General features: G+C 45.3%; 1 protein-coding gene across 7 annotated transcripts in view; it reads right to left on the bottom strand.

Annotated features, from left to right (window-relative positions):
• Positions 1-24,135, bottom strand: part of TMEM150A (transmembrane protein 150A) — a 67,337-nt gene extending 43,202 nt beyond the window's left edge. Inside the window, exons 1-7 of one of the 7 annotated variants that reach the window (XM_069214353.1) lie at positions 24,078-24,135; positions 12,859-13,050; positions 12,541-12,711; positions 11,830-11,877; positions 8,085-8,171; positions 7,922-7,989; positions 3,129-3,256 (exon numbers count right to left, since the gene is read on the bottom strand). In XM_069214353.1, coding sequence (XP_069070454.1) covers positions 3,129-3,256; positions 7,922-7,989; positions 8,085-8,171; positions 11,830-11,877; positions 12,541-12,605 — 396 coding nt within the window. In that variant the 5' untranslated portion in view covers positions 12,606-12,711; positions 12,859-13,050; positions 24,078-24,135. The other 6 variants (XM_069214355.1, XM_069214352.1, XM_069214356.1 and 3 more) reach the window with 6 other exon arrangements.
• Between the last annotated feature and the right edge of the window lie 287 nt (positions 24,136-24,422).

Below are 24,422 nucleotides of genomic sequence, written 5' to 3'. Positions count from 1 at the left end.
ATCCGCCATTGATTGGCTGTTTGTGCTGCCACTCGCTTGCCCGCTGCGTCGAATGTTCTACTTTCTTTGTCAGGTGGTGGAGCATCTCCTGACGATTACGAGTTTTCTCTTTTTCTTGTCGCCCCTACAACCACTGAGTCCTGTGTGAGTTGCTGTGTTATGAAAAAATGAAATGTTAAATGAAAACCCCGGTGTGTGTGTAGGGTATGCAAGACCATTTTGTTCTGGAATTATCTGAATGAGTATGGCTTTACCAGCTATTTGTCTGGAGGGGAATATATGTATCCTTTGCATTCTCAAGTGTACTGCCATTGCAGCCAGGCATTTGTTTTATCCCGAAGGGAAGCACATTGAGGTAGTAGTGTACCTGGTTTATGACGAACAAGTGGAATTTCTTGCACATGCAGATAGGCATTCTTGAGGTCGAGGGTCATCATGTAGTCTTCCTTCCGCAGCCATGGAATGGCCTCCTGAAACATGAGCATCTTCACCTTCTGAGTCTTCATAAATGTGTTTAAGAACCAGAGATCTAGACCTGATCTCGGTGTTTAGTCCAATTTTGGAACCAGAAGAAATAAGGAGTAGATTATTTGGTTGTACTCTCTCTTTGGTACATTTTTCTTGTAGAAGTTCCTCAATCTCCTGTTGCAAGTGATTTTTTCTTTCTTGTATGAATACTCTTTTTTGCCTTTACATCTGGTGGTGGTCATAGGGGTTTGATACAGTAGCCGTGATGGATAACGTTCAGTATACATTTGTTGTAAATGATTAACCTACATTCCTGGAGGAAACCTCAGCTTATCACACACTGGTGTTATGTGGTGGGGCTCTCCCTTCTCTAGTCACTTGCTTGATTAACCCATCGGTCTCTTACAGGTTGTGCTCATGCACAGCTGTCTGCCTTCTGTGTCTACCGCATACAGGCCAGATTTGAGGCAGGTGTTAGAGATAGCCTTGCCATCCATCCTGGATATGTTGTTTGCCCTCTTTCTTTACTGTTCATGGAGGTGCCGCGTCAAGGTCTAACTTGAATCAGTTGCTGCACCACATGGTTAAACCCAAAGACTCGCAGCCAAGTCTCTCTAAAGGACTGAGCCCATGCACAGCTGTCTGCCTGCTATGTCTCTTGTGTCCAGGACGGACATGAAGCAGGAGTTGAACATTGCCTTGCCCCACTGGATGATGTTATTTTCCCTCTTCAATCGCCTGGATTTGCTCTCACCGTTGATACCCATATCAACTGAGGAGTGCACTGTAGTAGTGTTTCCCCACTGGGAGGCAGCAGCTCTATCTACTTTGTGTCCCACCATCTCCACTCTCAAGCTTTGCTTCTCTGGTGGGGGGCCCATTGACATGTAAGCATTTCTTATTCTGGGGATGTACGATTTAGTCTGCTACTATCATTGGCTTTTATACAGAAGTAGTATTGTGACAATATTTATATGATTTTTCGACATTTGGCGTCACTGCATTACAAGCGGCAGGTTCCCTAAAAGGCTTCCTACCCAGGTCTAGAATAGTTGGGAAAATTGGGCAGTACTGACTCCTCTTCTGTGATGGAGGAAAGACATTAAGAAGAAAACATGATTGTGGCAGTTCCACCTTTAGTTGCACCTCTTGTTTATGTGATGCTCTATTTACGAGGGCATTGTACATGGTGATCTCATCTATGCCCTTCTCTGGTGAATTGGTGTCAAGATCCTGGCAAGGTCCCTCGACATTACTGGGGTTTTGAAAATGGCTTTGTTCATACATTTTCTCCTCCTCATAAAAAATACTTCCTGCTCTTTCTCTTAGGGTTCGGGTGTAGTTGGTGGCTGCAACTGAACTTGCACCCCTTCATGCCCCATAACCTAAACAGGGCTTCAAGGGATTCAAAACTTTTAGGGATTTGTCTAAATCCCTGCTCACTTAGCTCAACTTGAAGGTGTCACTTTTTCCCTCCGACCTCAAGCACTCTATGTTCGGTGTCGAGGGTGGGTGCCACTGTTATTTTCGGAGTTGGCGTGTCTTGCTTCAACTCCTTCCTCTTACGATCTCGACTGCTATTCAGCATCAAACTGGTGTCCAAGGGAAACCTACCAACAATAGCCTTACACTGTGACCCATGGGGTTCTCTTTGTTTCAACATCCCTTCACTTGTTGAGAGTTAGTGGTGTCTTCAGGTTCCTCAATTCTGAAGGCTTTGTCTGGGCCTGCTGAAGTGTTGCCTGGGTACACCTTCTCTCTATGTCCTCTTTGATAAGACTCCCTTCTTTGGTTAGGCAACACACTCTTCAACATAGGACCCCATCCCCTAGTGCCACTTTGGTTTCCCATGTGTTTTCTTCATCATCTATGGATAAAATGAGGTTCTTCAGGGAGACGTGTTACTTGTGCTACATCTGCATCATGGCATAGTGCATCGACAGAAGTTGCAGACATAGCAGCTGTCATTTTTGTGCAATTTTATGGTGACATTTGGGGCAGAACTTAAAGGGAGTGTTTTCCATTTCCCTCAGCAGTTCCAGCTCCTCAGACACACATTCTTTGACCTCTGCTGCCGCCCCCCCCCCCTTCGTGTTGCACCTACTTCTTTCTGCGATATAGCATGGATATTAGTCCCCCTCAACTGTTCTTTCCTTACAACTGCTTTTCCCATTTTTCAAGTTGCTCTTTTCATGCTACACTGATCACTTTCCAAATTTTCTTTGATGATCCTGGAAGCTAACTTTTACGTTTTAACCCAATGACGAATAAACTAAACTAAAGATGGTGACCACGCACAGGGACTTCTGGGGTGCACATCTGATGTCAGAAAAAGACAAACATGCCACCATGTAGTGGTAGATGACGTGCAAGAGTGAAAATTCCAGATCCTACCGCTAGATGGCAGTAAAATGCAAGGCAAGTGTCTCAAGGAAAGATTCCTGTTGAAAAACGTATTTTCCAATTATAGCACATGCAAGTTAAAGATTTTCACACAAAAAACATGACAGGCTTCTAAAAATATTAAAAGTAGGTTAATTGCAAGTAAACTTCATTTATAGTCAGAACATGTAATAAGCATGACCACCTTGCAGCCCACAGTGTATTCTAGAGCCCTTTCTTGAACTGCTGCTATTCCCAAAATATAAAAAGCGACAAACCTGAAAGTTGCCAACGATAACCAGTCCAGCAGCATTAGTGCAGCCAGCTATCAAGGCGGTGGTGTTCACCCACGACTGTTGGCTTTGTTCAATCACTTGTCCATAGCGTAGAAAGCAAATTATGACCACTGTTGAAAAGAGAGCAAATGATTCATGCATTGCAGGGTTGGAGACATCGAGGTGGGGCAAAAGGAAGTATAAGGTTTGCATATGTATGGGCTCTCATAGAGTTAGATTATGGCACAAGGGAGAACACAGACATTAGAAGTACAGTGGTTAGGTCTGGGGGCACAGTTAAGGTTTGAAGGCTCACATGAGTTCAGCATATGGAGCAGATTCGAAAGAAATGAAGGAGTCCAGGGTTTAGGCATTACAGAGAGCCTGGGAGAGGAGCGAATGGACTAAACACAGGGGCGGGTTGGGTTGCTGGACCTCAAGTGATTGGTATAGCGCAGTGGCACATTAGATTTACGTATGGGGGTACAAGAGTAAGATACACAGGAGCAGAGACTCGAGGAAAAAGAAAGCTCAGCACAGGATTGGGAAGTAAAATGGATAGTAACAAAAGGAAGAAGGCTTGATAAGAGCTTGGGCAGAAGCGTGACAAAATGGTAGAAGTAGCTCCATGCTGGTTAGGCATTAGGAAGAGAAAGAGCACATGCAGGTATGAAGGGGAGTACAGGGGTCAATTATTTGAGGCTCTGACCTACATAAAAAACATTATATGTTGCATGATGGGTACAATGATTAGGTACTCGAGAATAGGAAACACTGGTATATGGTATGAAACCACTGGGGATAAGCAACAGGCAAGATAAGTAGATGGGGCTAGGCAAAGGGAGCAAATCAGGAAGGTAAAGCAGAACAAAAAGATCAGGATAGGGAGTGGGGCGCATTAGGTGGGGTGGCGGGGCAAGAAGAGGGTCCGGGTGGCAATGCAAGCAGGGAACCGAGACAAAAGGAGGGGCAGAGCAGGGAGAACAAGCATTTGCAATGCAAAATGGTCTCGCATTTGCTTGAGTTGGAGCTATTGGAGTAGTAAATTCATAACTGGACTTTTCTTGCCACATAAATTGGTCAGCCCTGCCTCATAATTTTGTGTTTGCCTGCCACATAATTCCAGCAGCCCTGCATATAACTAAAGCACTTCCATTTACCTTCTTCCTCCATCTATAGCCAAAAATGAAAATGTTGCCATTTAGCATCCTAATTTAAATCTGCCATGTTCATTCCAATAGAATACCACTTTCACCACCCCACCTTTAGACTTGCTGGCTGGCTAACACAATTCCCCAAAATAAGACACAAGACAGCCAAGATGGAGTAGCGAGAGAAATAAACCAGATACTATGCCACTGATTGCTGCAGGGATGTGTGTAATGTAGAAGGAACCTTTTTAAGAATTCTCAGTTTGCAGTGGCACTTATGTGCCGGTTTGAAGTTGGAATAGTGTTACCTATATGCCGATGGCCTGTAGAGGTGGAGTTGGCCATATGCTGGCCCAGCCTAATCACTTATGTACAAGTGTGGTGAAAAGAAGGGAATCTGCTGCCTTTGTATCCATTTAGATGTATGGGAAACGATGTTGATGGCTCATGTACTGCCTAGAAAGGGGCAGGAAGTAATAAAAGTACTGAGAGGCTGTGCTCTTTGAGAAGGTGCAGCAACAGACAAAGAAAGCTTGTGAACTTGTTTCTGCAGCAGATGGTGTAGACAGGAGGTGCCAATAGTCTGATATTGAGAGTGGACAGATCCATACCCTGGCGTGAGTAGGAAGCCAGTGGGGTCACAATAAAAAGAAAGGAGATGGAGACAATGACAGCATGTTTCATGTGGTAGTGAACATGCATCAGAGGCAGTGGATTCATTGACTTGCGTCGGAGTTAATCGACTTGGGGCAGGCAGAGAAGTCATTTATGCGGGGTGCACAGGCAGCTGTACCACTGCAGTATCAATGGAAAGAAGCATCACTTACTTGGAGGAGGGGGGTGCGATGCTTAGGCCATAACTCAGAGCGTGGGGTGGGGGGGGCAGGGGCAGAGTAGGGGGTGTGTGGTGACGTGGAGGACAGGGGATTGTACAATCGTTCATGTTCTATCTATGTATTTAAGGGTGATGAGATCCCCACTCCCACAACCACTCCAGAGGCATGCACCAGCAGCAATACTAGCCAGGAAGCTGAAGCCCCGCCCACCACAGGCCCCAGACCGGAAGCAGACAAGCATTGCGCAGATGTCGTGCGCTGATTGACAGGGGTGGGGATCGCTGTCTCCAGCCACCAGCAGCTCTGAAAGGAAAGCTCTGCCCAGAACCATAGGGTGTTGAGAGAATGGGAAAGAGCAACACCACGATATAAGGGCCGAAGGCTAGGAAAACCAGGGTCGAAGTGTATTAATCAAGAACGTGCAGCAGTCCTAATCGTAAGCTCTATACCATAGCGTGGAAACAAAGTTCAACATAAACAAAAAACAAGCAGCTGCTTGGAGCAGCTACATGCACCGAACGATCATGAAACAATAAGAAACACCAAGAATGAGCCGATTCAAAACACCATGGCCATCATGAGCAGGAGCGCGAAGTAAAGACATAAAGGAAAAAAAAAAGTTCACTTGCAGTAAAACATATCGGCAATCGCGTAATTATCCATGCAACAGGGTCGGTCTCTAAGGTGGTAACAAAACCGCTCCAAGGCGGGCCAAACGTAAAGCAACTACCAATGACATCAAGGAATTTTTGAAAGCCAAGCCCACAAACAAGTGAAAGTGATGGGCTTGAGGTGGGCGTGGTTAAAAGCCCACAATACTTACAACAGGTGTAAGCGCTAGTGCGAGACCAGAGGGGAGGGAAGCGGCATGGCGCCAGGTGGGGATGCAAGCCGAGGGGAGTGTGGTGGAGTGTGTCAGGCAGGAGACAAACAGAGGGATCAAACAAGGAAAAAACCCAAGACCATGCAAGTGGGTGGTATGGGAAGGATGTAAGGTCGAGTACATGGGCCAGGATATGCTGCACAAGGTGCCTTGCAATGCGACATAAGGGATAAGGCCTGGCTTACACGGATTAGTCAAAAGGGCACAGGGTCACCAGGGAAGATTTAGCATGACCTAAACCACACACTTTTTACCATGCATGATAAGTGTATATTATAGCTTCTTACCTTTACCACACATCCTTTTCCACACGGGCAATCATTTTTATGTATTTTTTTTTTAAATGTGGCTTACGTGCAGGTAGAAATAAAGAGGGCTAAAGGTGGTTTTGGGGTACAGGGTGGGAAAAGGTAATTGGAGGTAAGGGTGATTTTAGGGTTTAGGTGTAGTTACAAGTAGATGGAAGTAATGGTGGTCTTAGGGGTGAGTAAAGGTAAGGGAGTAAGGTTGCTTTAAGGTGTGGGTAGAAATAAATGGAAGTTAGGGTGATTTAATAGATATGGGGTGAGTAGAGGTAAACAGAGATTAGGAGTAAATAATGTGTACTACAGTAACTGAAATATATATGTATGTTTGTGAAAAAAAGAGAGAGAGAGATGCATGCATGTGTAGATATATTTGTGTGTATATATACATATTAATAATAATCAAATCACATATTACCATGAACATGAGTGGTAAAGATCAACATTGTAATACAATGCGTTTTAAAGGCCAACACGTTGCGCTGCATGCATGCGAACATTGCATATCCGAGCGTGGAGAAAGCACAGAGGATGGGTGCTTAGGCTGTGCAGGGATATGTTCGTCGGAAGCACAAAGGATAGAAGGAAGAAGAGCACCATGGAAAATTATTTGGAAACTTGAGGAAACCTTATGGAGAACGCACAGCATTGTTAGAGGAAGTGGCCGCACGGTAATCTGCTTTGATGGGAGGGAGTTGTTAAGGGGTCTAGAGGGATTATTTATGGAGGAGGCTAGCAATGTTGCGTGCCACAGGCTCAGGGGGTGCTGTGGAGGACCAAGCTCATTGTTGATGCTTATTTGTAAAGCACAAAGGGGAGCAGATGCAGTTACATCCGTTAATTAAAAAAAAAAAGGAAAGCGGCAGTGTAGAGCACAAGACAATCTGGAGTGCCACCAGTGGAAGGAATAGGACAGAGGTGGGGACAGGGGAAAGAAATAGAACCCCGCCCTGTATACTTATACAAAGCCTCCACACTCCTACATCACCCTTTGTGCTCATTAACGAGGCACGGTGTCTGCATTCATAATTGATAATGGCCAAGTAGTGCTGACATGCAGGAGGTTTCTATGGCGACTGCAGGCTTATCCTGGGCAAAAAGGCTGCTAGGTCAGAGTAGGTGCTTTAGATCCTGCGCATGGTGGTGGTTTATTCAGAGGATATGTTGGCTTATGAAGGAACCCATCTCGGTGCTCTGCTCTCACCCCTCCCCAGGATGGGGTCACTGCTGGCCATTATGACCTGGGCATGGGCTCCTGTAGGCCACTGCCAGCCAGAAAGCAGTCAATGCAGTCAGCTGCTAGTTGTGTATAGTTAAGCTTGGCCAATACTGTAGCTGTATTTCAGTCCCCTGTATCCTTTCATTTGAAGTCCCTTGCTCAGTGGTTTGGACCTCATCGTATTTAGGCATTACTCCCTTTGACTGTGCCCATCTTTACCTCTCTCACACCAAAAACTGGAATGTTAAACAATGCCACCCTCCAGCTCTGGATTGTACAAATTATTAAATAGTGATAAAAAACGTAATATGGAAATATGCAAGCATGGCTGATGCAGTCTAATCAAAAACCAGGGTGGTTGGTGGCAGTGACATGGAGGGTTTGCTTAGATAAAATACTCACCCATAAAAGCACCAACATTTCCGATGAGGCTGAAAAGGCAGCTCTCCGGAGGATAGGTTCCACATTTGCTGTAATGAAGAAAGAGAGGCTCATGAGCATCTAGGAACACTCAACAGGTCTCCGATAACTAAGAACGCTGTGATGCCCCATCTACCCCTATAACCTTATCAGGGGGACGTCCTGCAGGGTGCAGCAGCTTTTGGGAGATCCATGCTTGGCCACATCGTCGGAGCAGGATTCGTTGTAGGACCTGGAAAAAGAGATTTACAGGATAAATCAGTGGTATATGTGGATGGAGCTAGGCAAGTCGACCCTCCCCTTCTGCCAGCAGTGGATATAAACCTAAACATTCTAGTCCCAGTGTTAGAGCTTTCACGAGAGATGCTGTACCGAGACCAAAGCCACTACTTTGTAACACATGAGGAAATGCTCAGTTCTTTCCCTTTCAATAGCAGGTTGCTTATGGCCAACAACCTGATTGGAATCTTAGGCTTCCACACCATTCTTCTTCTTGCTCAGACCCTTCAGATATGTCCTTCGGTACACGTGGGGCACAGACAGGGGACAGAAATTAGAAGAAACTCTTTCTCAAGTTTAAGTCTTTCACTCCGCCGTGAAAAGATGGGGATGAAATTGTAGAAATGTTCTCCAATTATGGAGAACATTTGTAGATCTGGATTTATCTTTGTGCACCAGCTATTCCCACACAGGGGAACCGGTTTAACATGGCACAGATATGTCAGAATCCGCATTCAGCTCCTTGCTTATTGTGATATTAAAGCAGGAGGCAATTGTTGTAGCACAACACAGGTAGCCAGGACGACGTGTTACTTCAGCACTCTCAGCTTTACTGATACTGGGGGTTTAGTTAACTCCAGTAATGCAAAGTTAAAAATGATTCCCGGGTAGAACCCAGAGAGTCCCAAAGTGATCAGTAATTTCTGGGATTAGGGGTGTGTTTAACATCCAGATTCTTACAAGGGCAAACATGAGGTCTGCGGTAACTCCTCATAGCTCAAGATGCTTGGTGAAGCTGACAAGCTTCTGACTGCCCCCAGCAGGAATTAAGGGTCCCTCACAACAAGAATCTTAGAGTTGACTTAACACACAATTTTCTACATTTTTAGGGTCGAGCCTGCGTCGCATGCGCTCGCGCATGCGTATCGCTAGCGAGACGCTTTAGGGATTAGAAAAGGGCTCGGAGCCCGGTCGACGTTACGTCAGTGTCTTTCATTGGCAAGTTGGCTTGCCTCTTAGAATTCGCTTCTTTTCATTAGTGGAAGGCACACATACGTCATGTCTTTTCCAGTGGTTAGCCCTCCTCGAGAGCAGCGACCAAGTACAGAAAACATGCAAGGCTCGCTGGGTTTGTGGACTACTTTTTCTCTATTTTCGCAGCACGATCTCGCTGGGCAGAAGTCCAGCGCTTCGCATAATATCGAGCTTGTTACTCAGTTAATTGCACTTTTGTCGATACTTTTATTAGTGTGAACTGTAGCAGCGCGATCGTGATGTTTTTTTTTTTTATGCAAGAAAAATCAGGTTGGGAGTTTACAACTGTGAACAGCTGTAACTCCGACAAATGCGAGACCCTAGTGCATTGTACATGCTTGTTTCCATTGCACTTACTACCATAGTTCTGCTAGTCACAATGCCAATTGGTGTTCCATTCATGAACAGATTTTACCGCTCCACTCACGTAGTAAAATCTCTTCACACATCGCCTTTTATTGTAACACCATTAAAAAAATAATCTGCAGTAATCAGTTTACTGTCCAGATTTACATTTTCGTTCGGTTCAACATAAGACCCGAGGTACATGGCAGCATTGTTGAGATCACACTTGTCATTTCACAGAGTTGTATGGGTGTCATCAAACATAGGAGCAGCGCTGTATATTTTTGGGGGAAGGTAGATAAGGAGGCTGTTCTTGCACACCATATGTACTGTAAGATGCCTGTGTTTCAGGTTAGACTTCCAAGTGACAGGGACAAGGCTTGCCAGATGTTTAGCTGGGACTAAACAAACATTCTACTCAATGTTCAGCCCTTAACCATAGATAAAGAGCGGCAAGAAGGCGGCACTGATATGTGGGCCTAAAGATAGGTTGGACTGTGATCCTCCTGCCTCCTCTCCTGTGTGTTTTGACACACCCACAGACGAAGAACCAAACATATGCAAGGCAGAAGCTGCAACTGTGTGACCTCTAGTGATCATATACCCTAAAACTGCCTTCAAGGTATTGTAAAGCAGCCTACGCAAGATTCAAAGATCCCAAAGGCTTTTCAACTTAGAACTGGGCATCGTAAATCTTTCTGAGGCAAAGGGCACAAAAAGAAGTTTGTTTCTCATCCAGCTGCTGAGCAGAAGCAGAGAGGAAAAAAAACTCTTTTCATTCCAAGTTTTGCTTTATTCTAGCAGAGCATGGCGCTTTCGAAAAGGCTATGTGTTTGATGGCTTTCTTGTACAAACAGTGCCCCCGACGAAGCTAAAGATGTTCTGTAGAAACAGATTATAGTCACCGGGTTCTTTAAGCGCTGAAGCAGTGGTTCCCGGAGGAAAAACCTCTGGGGAGACTATCTGGCTCTCACTGATATAAATCACAAATTAATCACTGACATACAGATATAGAAGACGACTTGGTCTCAGGAAAACAGTTTTTTTTTCAGAAAACCGTAGAGATCAAAATTATACTCCTTATTCTAGAGTTTTCCGACCCGTGTTTCACGAAAATTAATGCTACACCTACTGACAATACAGCTGCTATGTGTTACAACAAAAGGCAGCGAGCACTCCGTCCCCTCTGGCTCACTTTGTCTTGACTATCATGTTAGTGGTAGGGTAACTAGACAAGATCAGGTCTTTTTCAGATACTCATTTTCTGGCAATTGTCATTCTTTGAGTGGACTGACTGAGAAGGTCTAAAAGCACAAGCCCCCAAAAGAGATCTTCATCTGGGTGGTCTGTAACCTTTTCCACATGTAGGGAATGTGGACAAGCTTATGCCATGGAGTGAAAAGACACAATGTTCCCTTTGTGGCTGCCGTGGAGCTCGGGGAATAGGAGATACTTTTCTACTTGACTGGAACAAAACTTGCTGTGCAGATATTGCTCATTCCCCAGGTCTTTGGAATACTGAGATTATTGCAAAGGAGTCTGTGATTCCAGCAAAACACAGTAGCATAACATTTTCTGGATTTCAACATAATCTGGTACTCTTTGGGCATGTCAGCATAATGTGCTTCTCTGTCTTTGCCATGAGTAGTGTCTCCTGCCTTTTCAGAGATATGAAGCCGCCATTGAGTCTTCTGTCTGTGAGCTTGTCCGCTTTATACCTGATCAGTTAACATGGTGACATGTTGGGTTGTGTTGCAAAAAACCTAAGGACTGGAGACGGTCCAGCTGGTATTTCATGAGTCCAAGAAGAGGGGCCAAGAATCCATATTTGAAAATAATACTTAACAGGCGACATTCTCTGGACACTGTCATGTGTCTAGCTTCACAAGAGAGCAGTTCATCTCTAGTTGAGATCATGTTTCATGGGTCATATTTGAAAGATTGTTTGTCCTTACAGAACGCAGTTGGTCAAGCTGTATTTTGATGTGCATCACCTACATTACACCTCGCCACGAAGACCTACATCTATGAAATCTTAACACAGTTATATCAATATAGGTTTTGAACCGGTGACCATGCGTGACTTCACAGAGGTACTGCAATCTTAATACAGAGACAGGCAACGTAACACCATGAAATTTGAAAAATGCTGCAACATCCCAGATCCTTTTGTCCACCTCAATCTCAGTGCACTGGACAGCGCTCTGAAAAGTACCATGCCATTGTAAGCCTGAACTTATACTCAAAGCTTTCATGCTAGGACTTGGCTTCAATCTGAAGAAAGGCCTTACCAGTTCTCCACTGGGCAAACATGTCGATTCATCACAGCCATTGCATACCTGCATGGAAGGGCAGAGAGAGATCGTAAGTAAATGTACATATTTACAGCCAGAACAGAACCTCCCATTCTTTACCAGTGACCGCACTCTGAGCCAACCCTATCGCATAGAAACAAGCAAGTGGCCTCCTTGCTCTTTCCACCAGTACTAGATAGGCAATGAATTGGGGAAGGTGGTATAGCTGGAAGCAGGCTGCATGGCTCTACATCAGGATAGGATCGGAGACAGGAATGAAAAAAAGAAAGAGATAACAGAAATCTGACATGAGGGGCAAGAAAGTTAACGTGACGCCTCATGAAAAGACTATATACCAAGGGCAGTAGCCATAAATGTCAATAGTAGCAACGCTGTTCATAATTAACTGCAACCCCATTGTATGAGTTCCTCCCGCCACAAACACATAGCTAAAGTAAGACTGGCCACAGTGCACGAGTGAAATTACAAAGAGAGTTTATTCCTACTTCATAATTCCGATTATAAATTCTTTAATTAAACCCAGGAAAGGAGCATGTTTAAACTAAAAATAATAGTTTACAACTGGAATGTATTTTTCTCCAAATGAAGAGAGGGAATGTCTTGTGTAAACACACACCTGTGCAAAGCTCACCACTCCCTCATTACACCATCATACCCATATCCCACAAACTAGTGCAGAATCCTTACACAATCCATATTCCAGTGATGGAGAAGGCAGAGAGGCTGATGGGAAGAATGATCCAGGCTGTCATTAGTAAGGGCAGGCAGGATGGAGGTGATACAGGGAGGGGTGGGGGGGAGTGGAACGGCAGCAGCTATGACACGGGGCCTCCAACGGGAGTCATCAGCACCAGCCACCTGCAGAGACGAGACAGAGTACATCTGTCAGATGGAAACAAGGTAACAGGAGCGAGATGGCGCAATAAACTCACCCATCTCTAATTCATCCAGTCTTCTAACTTCCTCCATTCTCACTCCATGCTTACCACACATCCCAGTCTTTACCTTGCGCAAATATGCTCGCTGCCTCACACGTACGCTCAAATAAGGTATTGGCAACATCAATCCAATCCATCATGGACACTGTTTCCGGTCTGGGCCCTCTTGTGACAGCCTAGTGGTTTCTGGATGCTGTAGCCCTGACACGCTTTCGGGGTCTTCAAACTGGGGGGCGGGCTCTCCTAGGGGGGCCAGGCTCTGGTAAAAAGAAGCATTACACAGATAACAGGTTTTGTTTAAGCAGAAACATGCTGTATTTTTTTTTAAAGGTAACAGTACTTAACTGCAATTTTTAAATATGTCTAGACATATTTAAACATTGCCTGCCATCTTTAAATAATATTGGTGAAAAATTGTGAGGGGGGCAGTGATTTTTATTTTTCAACTGGGGGGGCATCATTAAAATGTTTGGAGACCACTGCATTGTAACTAAACACTAATGCATCTAATAGGAATGACTAGCAGGTTAAAACCCCAGGAACGCAAACGGTCTCTGTCACGGCATGGAGTGAAGTGGCCATCCTACTCCCAACACACATGATCTTGCCCTCCTACTGCACTCCTCACTTACTGAGAACAGCAACATCAACAACATGCTCGCTCTCACGCAGCTTCCAAAATGTTCATCTACAGCACTCTGACACCATTCATAAACCCAGTACTGATTTTAGCAGTTATATATGATACAAAACCTAATAAGCCGCTGCCCATGTTCTGTGTCAGAAGGACACTTCCATATAGGTCTGTGCAGTATCCATTTTGTCTGCGAGGGACACCTACATTACAGGTGCCTATGCTTCAGCTGATGGATTTGAATGAGGTCTGTACTGCTGCTGCACCCGCTGAGCCTGCTTTGGATAAGGGAAGCATGAAATACTGCTGCACGACTGCCTGTGATGCGAGAGAGAAACATGCTTTGCTGCTATAATGCTCATGTCATGAACGGGTAGGATGTACTGCTGTTGCCTGGACGGGGGCACCTCTACAGCTTAAGGAATGCATGAAATGCTCCTGCTAGTTGTGCCATAATCGTGAGGGAAGCCAACTCCTTCCAGATGTGCGAGAAATCACTCCACCCGCAGCCATCCCTTTTCCCCATTCCCAAAACATCATGGAAGCATTGTTGGTAAACACAGACGTTGTTCTTTATTAAAACATGTACAATGTTAACAACACACAAAATGGCGGACAATCATATGACCCATGCAACCAGTTCTTTCATAAGCTATTGTATGTTCTGCCCATCGGGGTCCCAGTGTGTGCTGGCGGCTAGGCTTCCCATGCTGCCAAGTCTTTGTGGGCGATCCTGACTTTGCCCGGGCCGCAAGTGCAGTGCTCGCCTGCTGCTGTCCCTTTTTACTAAGTCTTGTTTGCCCCTCGCCACTCCTGCCGTCAGGCATCCCAGAGGCGCTATTGGGGTTACTTCCTCATCTTTTGAGCACTATGTTTCACTGTTGACTGCACCCCTCAGCTACCAATTCGTGCAGCTGCGACACCCGCTCTCAGGTGTGGGTGGGTGGGGATGTTCTGACTGCGATGTTTCAACCGTGGGCTGGCCCCCTCTTAAACTTTGGGTCTCAGCCCGCACCTGCCTTCGATTGGTGGGTTTAAAACTCGCCACCAATCTGCACTAAGCCCTTTGCAGGCTTTATTGCTGGCTTACTGGCTCCGCCTCCTGGTTTCTGCCAACGGGAGGCATTCGCCGCATGCCTCTCTAATGTCCGGCTTTGCCTACCGACCTATGCTCTTTCACTGTAGCTTCCAATGACTGAACTGCATTCAGTGCATGGGAACTGTTCTGTACCTGTTGAGGGAGAACTTGAGCTGTTGTCCTACGGATCAGTTAGTGGGTTGCTTGCACAGTTCTCGGCATGGCCTCTGTCCCTTTAGGAAAACCTGTGCAGCTACACCATGCTCTGCCTTGTCCTGTGAGCGCACGTAGAGCAGGAAATGCTGATTTTTAAGATCTCAGTTACAGACAGCTTTATCTGTCAGCTGGTCTGACATATTGTTTACAACATACATAGAGCAGACTTTGGGTCAGCCTCTGGCTCATGATTGGACAGTGTAGTTGTCCATCTCAGTTTTCTCCTCTTGATTTGATTAATCATAGAGTTGTGTGATTTCAGTCTCACTATGGCTTTATTGACTGATTTCTATCCTTTCGCTGGTGGATTTACTTGCTCTCATTCGGAGGGGGGGTTTCACTTTTTAGGGTCGAGCCTGCAAGTGCATGCACTAGCACATGCGCTTGTTTGCGAGAGTCTTGTGTACAGTAAAGGGCTTGGAGCCCGCCTATTGCTTAACATTTGTTGGCTTGTACGGCACTCTTCTTGAAAGTCTCTTAATTCAACACTGCAGGCCAGGCACCATTTCTGTTCCTCTGTGTGTAGCAGGGACCAAGCATTGATTGATTCAACGTAATCAGTGCCAGTCAGCTGCTCCAGATGTGACTGCAGTACTACTTTGTCCTTTTGAACAGCTGCAAACAGAAGGCTAGTGACTGGCAAAAATGTGCCCAGCAGGACAAACAAAATTGCAAAGTTTCATTTTTTATAACTAGCTTTCTTTTATTTTACCAAGTCGTCTTTTCTCACTTTGCATTCCTGTTTTCTTCTGTTTTTGCTTGTGGGTTCTGTTCTCAAAATATGTTGATTATCTTGTTCTAAAGACTGCAAAGTGACACTGTTTCTTTATTATGAGTAATTTCTGAAATTATGCTTTAACACATAACCGTGAGGTACACCCCAACCCACCCTATTCCAATTCACCCAAATTACCCCAATCCAACCCACTCCTATCTGATCTTCCCCACTCCAGTTCTCCCCCCTCAAATTCAAAACAATCTGTACCACTCCAAAAAAACTGCCCCACTCCAATCCAAAACAATCTGCCCCACTGCAATCTACTGCACTCAATCCAAAACAATCTGCTCCACTGCAATCCAAAACAATGTGCCTCACTCCAATCCAACACAATGTGACCCGCTCCAATCTGCCTCACTCCAATCCAAAACATTTTGTCCCACTCCAGTCTGCCCCACTCTCGTCAAACACAGTATGTCCACTCCAATCCAATTATTCTCACCCCAAATCAATCCACCACACACTATCCAAATTTACCCCACTTCAATCCACCCCACTCCCATCCAATACACTCCACTCTCAAACAATCCATCCTACACCAACCCAAGTCCCCCCACTCCAATTCGATCCATCTGACCTAAATCCACCCTAATACCATCAGCCCCACTCCAATCCAAAACAGTCCACCCCACTGTCCAAAACAATCTGCCCCATTGCAATCCAAAACAATCTGACCCACTGCAATCCAAACCAATCTGCCTCACTCTGATCCAAAACAACATGCCCCACTCCAATGCAAAACAATATGCCCTACTCCAATACAAACCAATATGCCCTACTCCCATCAACCCCACTCCAATATGACCCACTTGAATGCAAAACAATCCGTCACCACTCCAATCCTAAACAACATGCTCCCTCCAATGCAAAACAATATGCCCCACTCCAATCCAAAACAGTCTGTCCCAATCCAATCTGCAATCTACTGCACTCTAATCCAAAACAATCTGCCCCACTGCAATAACAATCTGCCCTACTGAAATCCAAACCAATCTGCCCCCACTGCGATCCAAAACAATCTGTTCCCTTCCAATGCAAAACAATATGCCCTACTCCAATCTGCCCCAATCCAAAGCGATCCACCCCACTGCAATCTACTGCACTCCAATCCAAAATAACTAGCCCCACTGCAATCCAAAACATCTGCCCCCACTGCAATCCAAAACAATCTGTCCCCACTGCAATCTGCCCCACTTTAATCCAAAACAATTTGTCCCACTTCAATCCAAAATAATCAGACCCATTCCTACCCGCCCCACTCCAATCCAAAACAATATGCCCACTCCAATCCAATCCACGTCACCCCAATCCAGCCCCCACTCCATCCCAATTCACCCCACTTCAATCCAATCCACCCTAATACAATCTGCCCCACTCCAATACAAAACAATCTGTCCCTCTCCAACCAGCCCCACTACAATCCAAAACAATTTGCCCCATTCATATGCATTTAAATCTACCCCATTCCAGTCTGCCCCACTTTAATCCAAAACAATCTGCCCCACTCCAACCTGCCCCACTCCAATCCCAAACAACCCACTCCAATCCAAAACAATCTGCCCAACTTCAATTTGCCCCAATGCATTCCAATCCACCTCAACCCAATGCAGCCCAATTCATCCCACTCCAATCTACCAGAATCCACCCACTACACTCCAGTCCACCCCATACCAGTCCAATTCACTCCACACTAATCCAATCCAGCCCAGTCCAATCTACCCCACTTCAATCCAATACACCTCACCCCAATCCACTCCAGTCCGATCCCCCCCACTCCACTCAATCCACTCCCTCCATTTCGATCCATCCCACTCCAACTCACCCCAAACCACCTTAACTACCCCACTCCAATCCAGTCCACACCACACCAATCCAGTCCACCCCACCGCACACCAATACAATTCACCCCACACCGTTTTTTTTTTCTCCAGTTTTATATAGCGCAAACTCAACCCAAAGTATTGGAGCGCTTTATATGAGCACCAGTTAAATTACACATGGCCACATTCATTTTTTGGTAGGCATTGGGGAGATAAAGTGATTTGCCCAGACTCGCAGGATGTTGAGCCAACGCCGAGACTCGAACCTGGTTTCCTGGCTCCAAAGTCTGCAGCTCTGGCTGTTAACACCACATACTCCCAATCCACCTCACCCCAATCCAATCCACCCCACCACACTCAATCCAATCCACCTCACTCAATCCAGTTCACCCCAATTCAATCAACCTCACTCCAATCCGATCCTCCCCAATTCAACCCAACCCACCCCAATCCAATCCAATCCACCCCACTGCTCTCCAAACCAACACACCAACTTCAATTTATCCCACCCCAACCCAGCCCATCCCATTTCAATGCACTCCACCCCACTTCAATCCACCCCCACTCTACCCCACCCCATTTCAGTCCACTGCACTCCAATATAAACTATCCCACTACAATCTACCCCACTATAGTCAACCCCACCCCAATCCACCCCACTTCAATCCACTCCATCCTACTCTAATCCAATCCAGTGACTCCAACCCACCCACTCCAATCCACCCTACTCCAATCCAACCTAACCCCCACTCCATTCCACCCCATCCCAATGCAATCCACCCCACTCAGTCCAATTTAATCCACCCTACCCCAATCCACCATAATGCAATCCACCCCACTCCACCCAATTCCTATCAACCCCAATCATATCCACTGAATCCAATCCACCCACTCCAACCCAATCCAATCTAATCCACCCTTTTCCAGTCCAACCTAATCCACCTACTCCTGTCCTATCCACCCCACTCAGTCTATTCTAACCCACAAGCCCTATCACTCCAATCCAAACCATCCAATCTAATCCACCCAGTCCACTGTAATCCATCCCACTCCAATCCACACCACTCTACCCCAATCCAATCCACCTCACTACCTCAGTTCACTCCAACCCACTCCACCCTATTCCACTCCACAACATCCTCTGCCACTAAAATCTACTCCCCTCTACTCGACTGACACTCTACTTACCAATCTACGACACTCAAACAAATCCACTCCACGACACTCTGCTCCCCCACTACACGCCACTAACATGTAGCCATGCTGAACAGTAACCACACTGGTGTACAACATGGCAAAACTCATTGCCAAAGCCGACAGCTGTTGTATAGGCGAGGCCATTGGCTTTGCAAATGCTCATTTCTTCATCCATTAGGCATTCCAACAGAGTACACGTTGCTTTCTTCATTTCTCCCGGGTCTGTTGCTTCCCTTCTTCACTGTAGCCCCATCTCCCTCACCTCTCCCTGCTCGTTTTTTCCCCTAAATATGCTCCTATCCCATTTTTACTTTTTGCACCTGCCATGCTGTAGGCAGGACTCTATCTTAAAATGATTTTCTGTCCATTCCAAGATGTCCCCATTTCTGGCAACTGTGGATGTGCGTGCATTCACGACAGCCATCTTTGAAAACATTTGTACTAGTTCTACAAACCCATTCAAAGATGGCAGCTGCGAATGTGTATGTTATTTTACAGCCAAAAGTATTGGCAAAGCCAGCAAATGTCACCACTGAGACCTTTTCGCTTTGCGAATGGTTGTTCTTTGCCGCTGTATTTGAGCGTGCAGTAACAATAAAATTCAAAACTTATTAGTGGTCTCATACTAGGACTAAGGGTTCAGGAAGTCACTATAAAAAATACTAACCCCACATAGGCACTCCAGTTGAGAGAATGGGGACTGAATTGGAAAGTATATCTTCCTGAGCAAGTTTGAACCACACTTGTGATCCATGTGTGAAAATTACACCACTGTAGAAAGCGTATAGAAAGTGCCTAGGCTAATAAGAGTGTCCTGTACATGCTCAGAAAATCGTTATATTCTTACATACCCAGACAAGAGTACCACCGTTCTCTTATAAGTCTAATAGGGCATAAGTGATGCTGCAGAAAACATCCAGCTTTCAATGCAGACATCGCTGGTACTAAAATTAGAGATGGAATACAACCTCTCCCAGAAAAGCACTTTGCTCACCAATGCCTGAGACCCTCTAAGACAGAGGTCTTCAAACTGGGGGGCCCCAGACTCTGGCCAAAATAAATATTATACAGATAACAGGCCTTTGTTTTAAGCAGAAGCATGTTATTGCAGTTTTAAAAAGGTAACAGTACTTAACTGCAATGTTTAAATAGGTTTAGACATATTTAAACATTGCCATGTTTATAAAATAATTGTGAAAAATTCTGAGGGGGGCCCAATGACTTATTTTTCAACTGGGGGGGGCGCGGCATTAAAAAGTTTGGAGACCTCTGCTCTAAGAGGATCCCGCTGATGGAATTATTCCATTGGCTGACGGGCGGGAGCACAGGCAGAGCTATCCCTCATTAGCAGGTGAGAGCTGCAGTGGGCATTAGAATAATCTCCCACGATCTGGATCAAGTGCTGATTGGATTGAAGATGGTATCACAAAATTAACTCACTCAATGCAGGGTTTCTAACCTCCTCTTCAGAAATCATTTAGCCGCCTGGCACCGTACAGCCCATGCCAGACAAACACAGAACCGATTTTGAAGCTGTACTGGCAAGCATTGACTTCCCAAGACCAAACTAAAGCCTTATTATAAACACTTTCCAGTAGCTTAGAGAGCTAATCCACTAGACAGCTGCATTCATCAAGTAATTGGGAAAACAAATTATTTCTGAATGTTTAGGAGAATATGATCATGTTTCGGAGTTTGTGGTGAAAAGGTCATAATTGCTCTGCACAACACTAGCAGAACCTTTATACTCGCTTTGTCTCCAAGTGTAATAAGGGCACAAACTCTAATACAGTATACTAAGATCATATCCACCTTACAAATGGATTACATTATTATGGTACTCGCAAGAGAATCATCATCTCCATCATAAAAACAAGCTTCACCATATATATTACTGGTGGAGGTTCCGGTCACTACAGAGGGAAAGATCAGCCCTCTACCATATACATTAAGGCATACCATATCCATAAGCAGGGAATTATCACCTTTGAGTACACACATTGCCTAAAAAGGAATCACCCGTAAGATACAAACTATCGAGGATCCAACTCCACTGCGGACAATAGAGAGGAAGTATTCTTCACCTCCTACTGTATGCATTAGTGGGGAACCACCCCATGCATGTATATATATATATACATAAAAGGATCCATACCTTAAGCTATGTATTAAAGTAAGGATCTATCCTCTACTCTGCCCATTACGGAAGGGGGGGGGGGGGGCTATTTCCTACCAAATTCATTATGGCTTGAGGATCAAGCCTTTGGCCCCAAATTACAAATACACAAGTCACTCCCTATTATAAACATTTGAATGGATGCATTACAAAAGACATACTACTGCTGTATCTGTTACCAGGAAAACTCCTCTGCCTTATATATTGCAGAGGATCCACCTAATGCCATACACAGTAGAGCGGATCCACCCCCTACATATGCATTACAGACAATCCACCCACTTCTGTACGCATTACAGATGGTCCACCTATTTCTATATGCACTGTAAAGAATGCACTCTCTGCTGTATGGGTGGTCAAGGATCCACCACCTGCCATATGTAATACAATACCACTCTGCTTTATTGGTGTGACTACATGCAGAGTATTGCCAAAGAGGAGTTTTTTTTTTTTATTTGAGATATAATTTCTAAGTTACCCACTAAAATAACGAAAGGCAATGGTTTCTTGCTGTGTAATTTATATTTAGTGTAAGCTCTGTAGCTCGGGCAGTGTCGAGCTTATATAATACTGTCCCCTGAGATTTGGTTAAATTATGATGTCATGCTGCACTCCAAAAGATCTATATACCTAGGTGTAAGTACTACAAATGATCCAGTCCTCATCATAAGGATTTCATAGCATCCAACCCAGGCTGTGCGCAATTACAGACTTACCCCCATCATATGGATAAAGAACTATCTGTGTCTCACTCTACACTTTATAGAGTATAATCTATTCCCTTCTGTATGCATTGAAGGAGGATCCACTGCTAAGTGTATGACTACAGACGCGCCACCCCAAAACTATGCATTATAAGGAATTCACCCTGAATCCATTAAAGACATTTCAACCTTTAACATTTGCAAAAGAGGGAGAATCCAGCCCCCTACTTACACAACACGGGGAGAGTCCCTTTACTCCCAAAAATAATGCAGATGGATTATCTACCTACTATGATTATTAAAAACACAATACACCCAAATTCTATGCATCATTGAGAATCCACCCCGACTTATATGCACTGTAGATGACCTACATAGTTCATGTAAAGAATTCACCCCTACCAGATACAGGGAGGGTACTCTTCTGTTCCCATCACAATAGGACCACCCCAGCCCATATGCAGTAGAGGGCTATACCCACTCCCTTTCTATACATAAAGAAGAGGATAGGGCCTCTAATATAAAAAGCACCAAAACGGATCTAGGCCCACTAGGGGTAAAACTGAAGAATCCCAATGTACTACATAAGATCCAACTCCCATAACACGCATTATAACAGATCTATGTAGATCACACGGAGAGGATCCATTCCTTTCCTGGACATTCAAGGGGAGAATACATAATTTACAAAACAAGCTGAAGAGTGCGGATTCACTTTCTGTCGCTAGCACTGCAGATGGAATCACCACACTACACACAACGAAGAGGGATCAGTCGGACGGTTTACACTCCACAGTAAGCAAGTGTCCCTCAAACATGAATTTGAAGCAGAACCCATCTCCTATCTAGGCATTACAAAAAAATCAGCTTACGCCGTACTCATTAAAAAAAGAGAGAAAATAACACCATATTTTATGCATCACTAATAAACCTTTAGGGAGGAGAAGCCAATTCCAGCCAAAAGTATACAAGAGGACCCACTCTATCTGTATCAGAAAAGTGATCTATCCCTACAGTATGAATCACAGAGAGATTCAAAGCCTTCTTTACACATTACAGCAAAGAGGGATCATTGTGTTATTAACAAGGCACCACCAGTGGCACTGTTTTTTTCCACGTCCATCCAGTAGTAGGTCTAAACTTGACCCGAGGAAACCCTAAACCAGCATAAGCAGGATGAACCTTCCTAACAGCACTCAATCACAAGCAGGAAATTCCCTACTCAAAAAAGTACCCAAACAATAGGATCGATCCACACGAATGTGTCTGCCACTCTAAAACAGGGTTGCTTAATAGGTTCCTAAAGGTTTTTCCAATCACTACTGCCTTCTCGTGCCCGTGGGTGCCCACACCACAGATTCTCCTTTCTGCTTTAAATAAGGTTTTCTCAGCCCACATGGCTATATTCCACACCTCAGCCATGTTCATCCTTCTAGGCTCCAAGTAGTGCTGAACCCCTCTACGCAGCCTACAGCACGCATGGGCACCGCTACACATTCCTTTGTTTGATCTTCCTTAGCACATATGTACACAGATCACTAGCCTGCCCCCCTTCCTCTTCCGACCCCTATTGTACTCCCGTCCAAACAAACATAATATTTACAAAGAGCCAAACAGACCATACAAAGAGGGAGTAAACCCATTTGAAGTTCTTGATCAACACTCCAAGCATACCTTCTCAGTTTGCCCAATATCTCCAATAGGTGACACTACTCTCAAGCCCACCCCCCCCCCCCCCAGTCAAATGAGTACCTCTCAATCTCACCAGGCGCCACCTTTGGTAGGTCTCCATCATCCTACACAGTACCTCTTCACGGACCATAGCTCCCCCAAACCACCGGAGTACTTGTTCGTTTCCTTCCTATATCTTTCTAAGCTCCGTGAATTTCTATGCCACCAAAACGTGTAGCCCTGCAGCGCAAGGATATACAAAGCCACACGTGCAACGGGTCGCTTTCCAGAGCTACCGTGCTTCCATCGCCCTAACAGACCGATGACTCCAACTCCCTTGATATGACCAACTACAAAAGCTGCCGACTTGGCACTGGGAAACCAGGTACTAATGTCTCGGGGTCGACTAAACATCATGTGGGTCTGTCCAAATCACTTAATCTACCGTACCTAAAAAATGAATGTGTCCTTGTGTATTGTAACTGGTGTTCAAGTAAAGCGCTACAATACCTTCGGGTCGACTTTGCTCTATATACAAACTGCAAAAAATAAAATTGAAGAACCCCCAAGCAACCCTCCGAAACTATGATTACACCCGGACTCCAAGGGGTCATCTTGCGCCTAGACTCGTAACCCGCTAGCAAGCAGCCCTTCTACCTTTTAACTCTGAATTCCCTCCCCCCTTTATCCCATGTGGGTGGGGGCGCCCCACGCCAGATGTCCCCTATCCTTCAGCAGAAACGAATCCTTCTCTAATGAACTGTCAACGTCCGGGCCTGTATCTCTTTAAGAGCGCTCGGCGATGTGTCATTTTCTCTAACCGCATGGCAATTTAGATATCTCATTTAACTTTTAGGTAGGCCTCCTTTCCTGTGCATACCTGCTGCCTCCTCCGCCGTGGCCCGTCAGTGCTACACCCTGTACTGCCTCCTTCCCTCCCTCGGGCTTCACACACAGCTCTCACGAAGCCACCGAGAGGCACGGTGGGATGTGGGGTACAAAATGTCCTTACCACTGACAGCGGGGAGCGAAGCAGGACTACAATTCCCAGCGACCATCATGTAACCAGCTGTAAACACCCGTACGTCACGCAAAGAAGCTACTAAGCCACGCCCTCTTGAGTGACGACACAATAGTAGTGGAGAAAGAGAAAGGCGTCTTCTTAGGCTAGTGAAAAGAGCAAGAAGAAAGACTAACAGCATGAGAATAATAGAAACACGGGACACTGAGTACTACTCCGGCAATTACACGGATGGAAGGAAGACTAGAATGTCTGCTGTGCACATTCAGTGCAGATTAGAGGTGGGCGAGCAAACTAATTAAAAGGGAGAGCACAGCCAAACTCGGATCTTAGAGT

Source organism: Pleurodeles waltl, chromosome 11 (assembly GCF_031143425.1).
Source record: "Pleurodeles waltl isolate 20211129_DDA chromosome 11, aPleWal1.hap1.20221129, whole genome shotgun sequence".
Taxonomy (NCBI): Eukaryota; Metazoa; Chordata; class Amphibia; order Caudata; family Salamandridae; genus Pleurodeles; species Pleurodeles waltl.
This window is presented reverse-complemented; position numbering and strand designations above follow the sequence as displayed.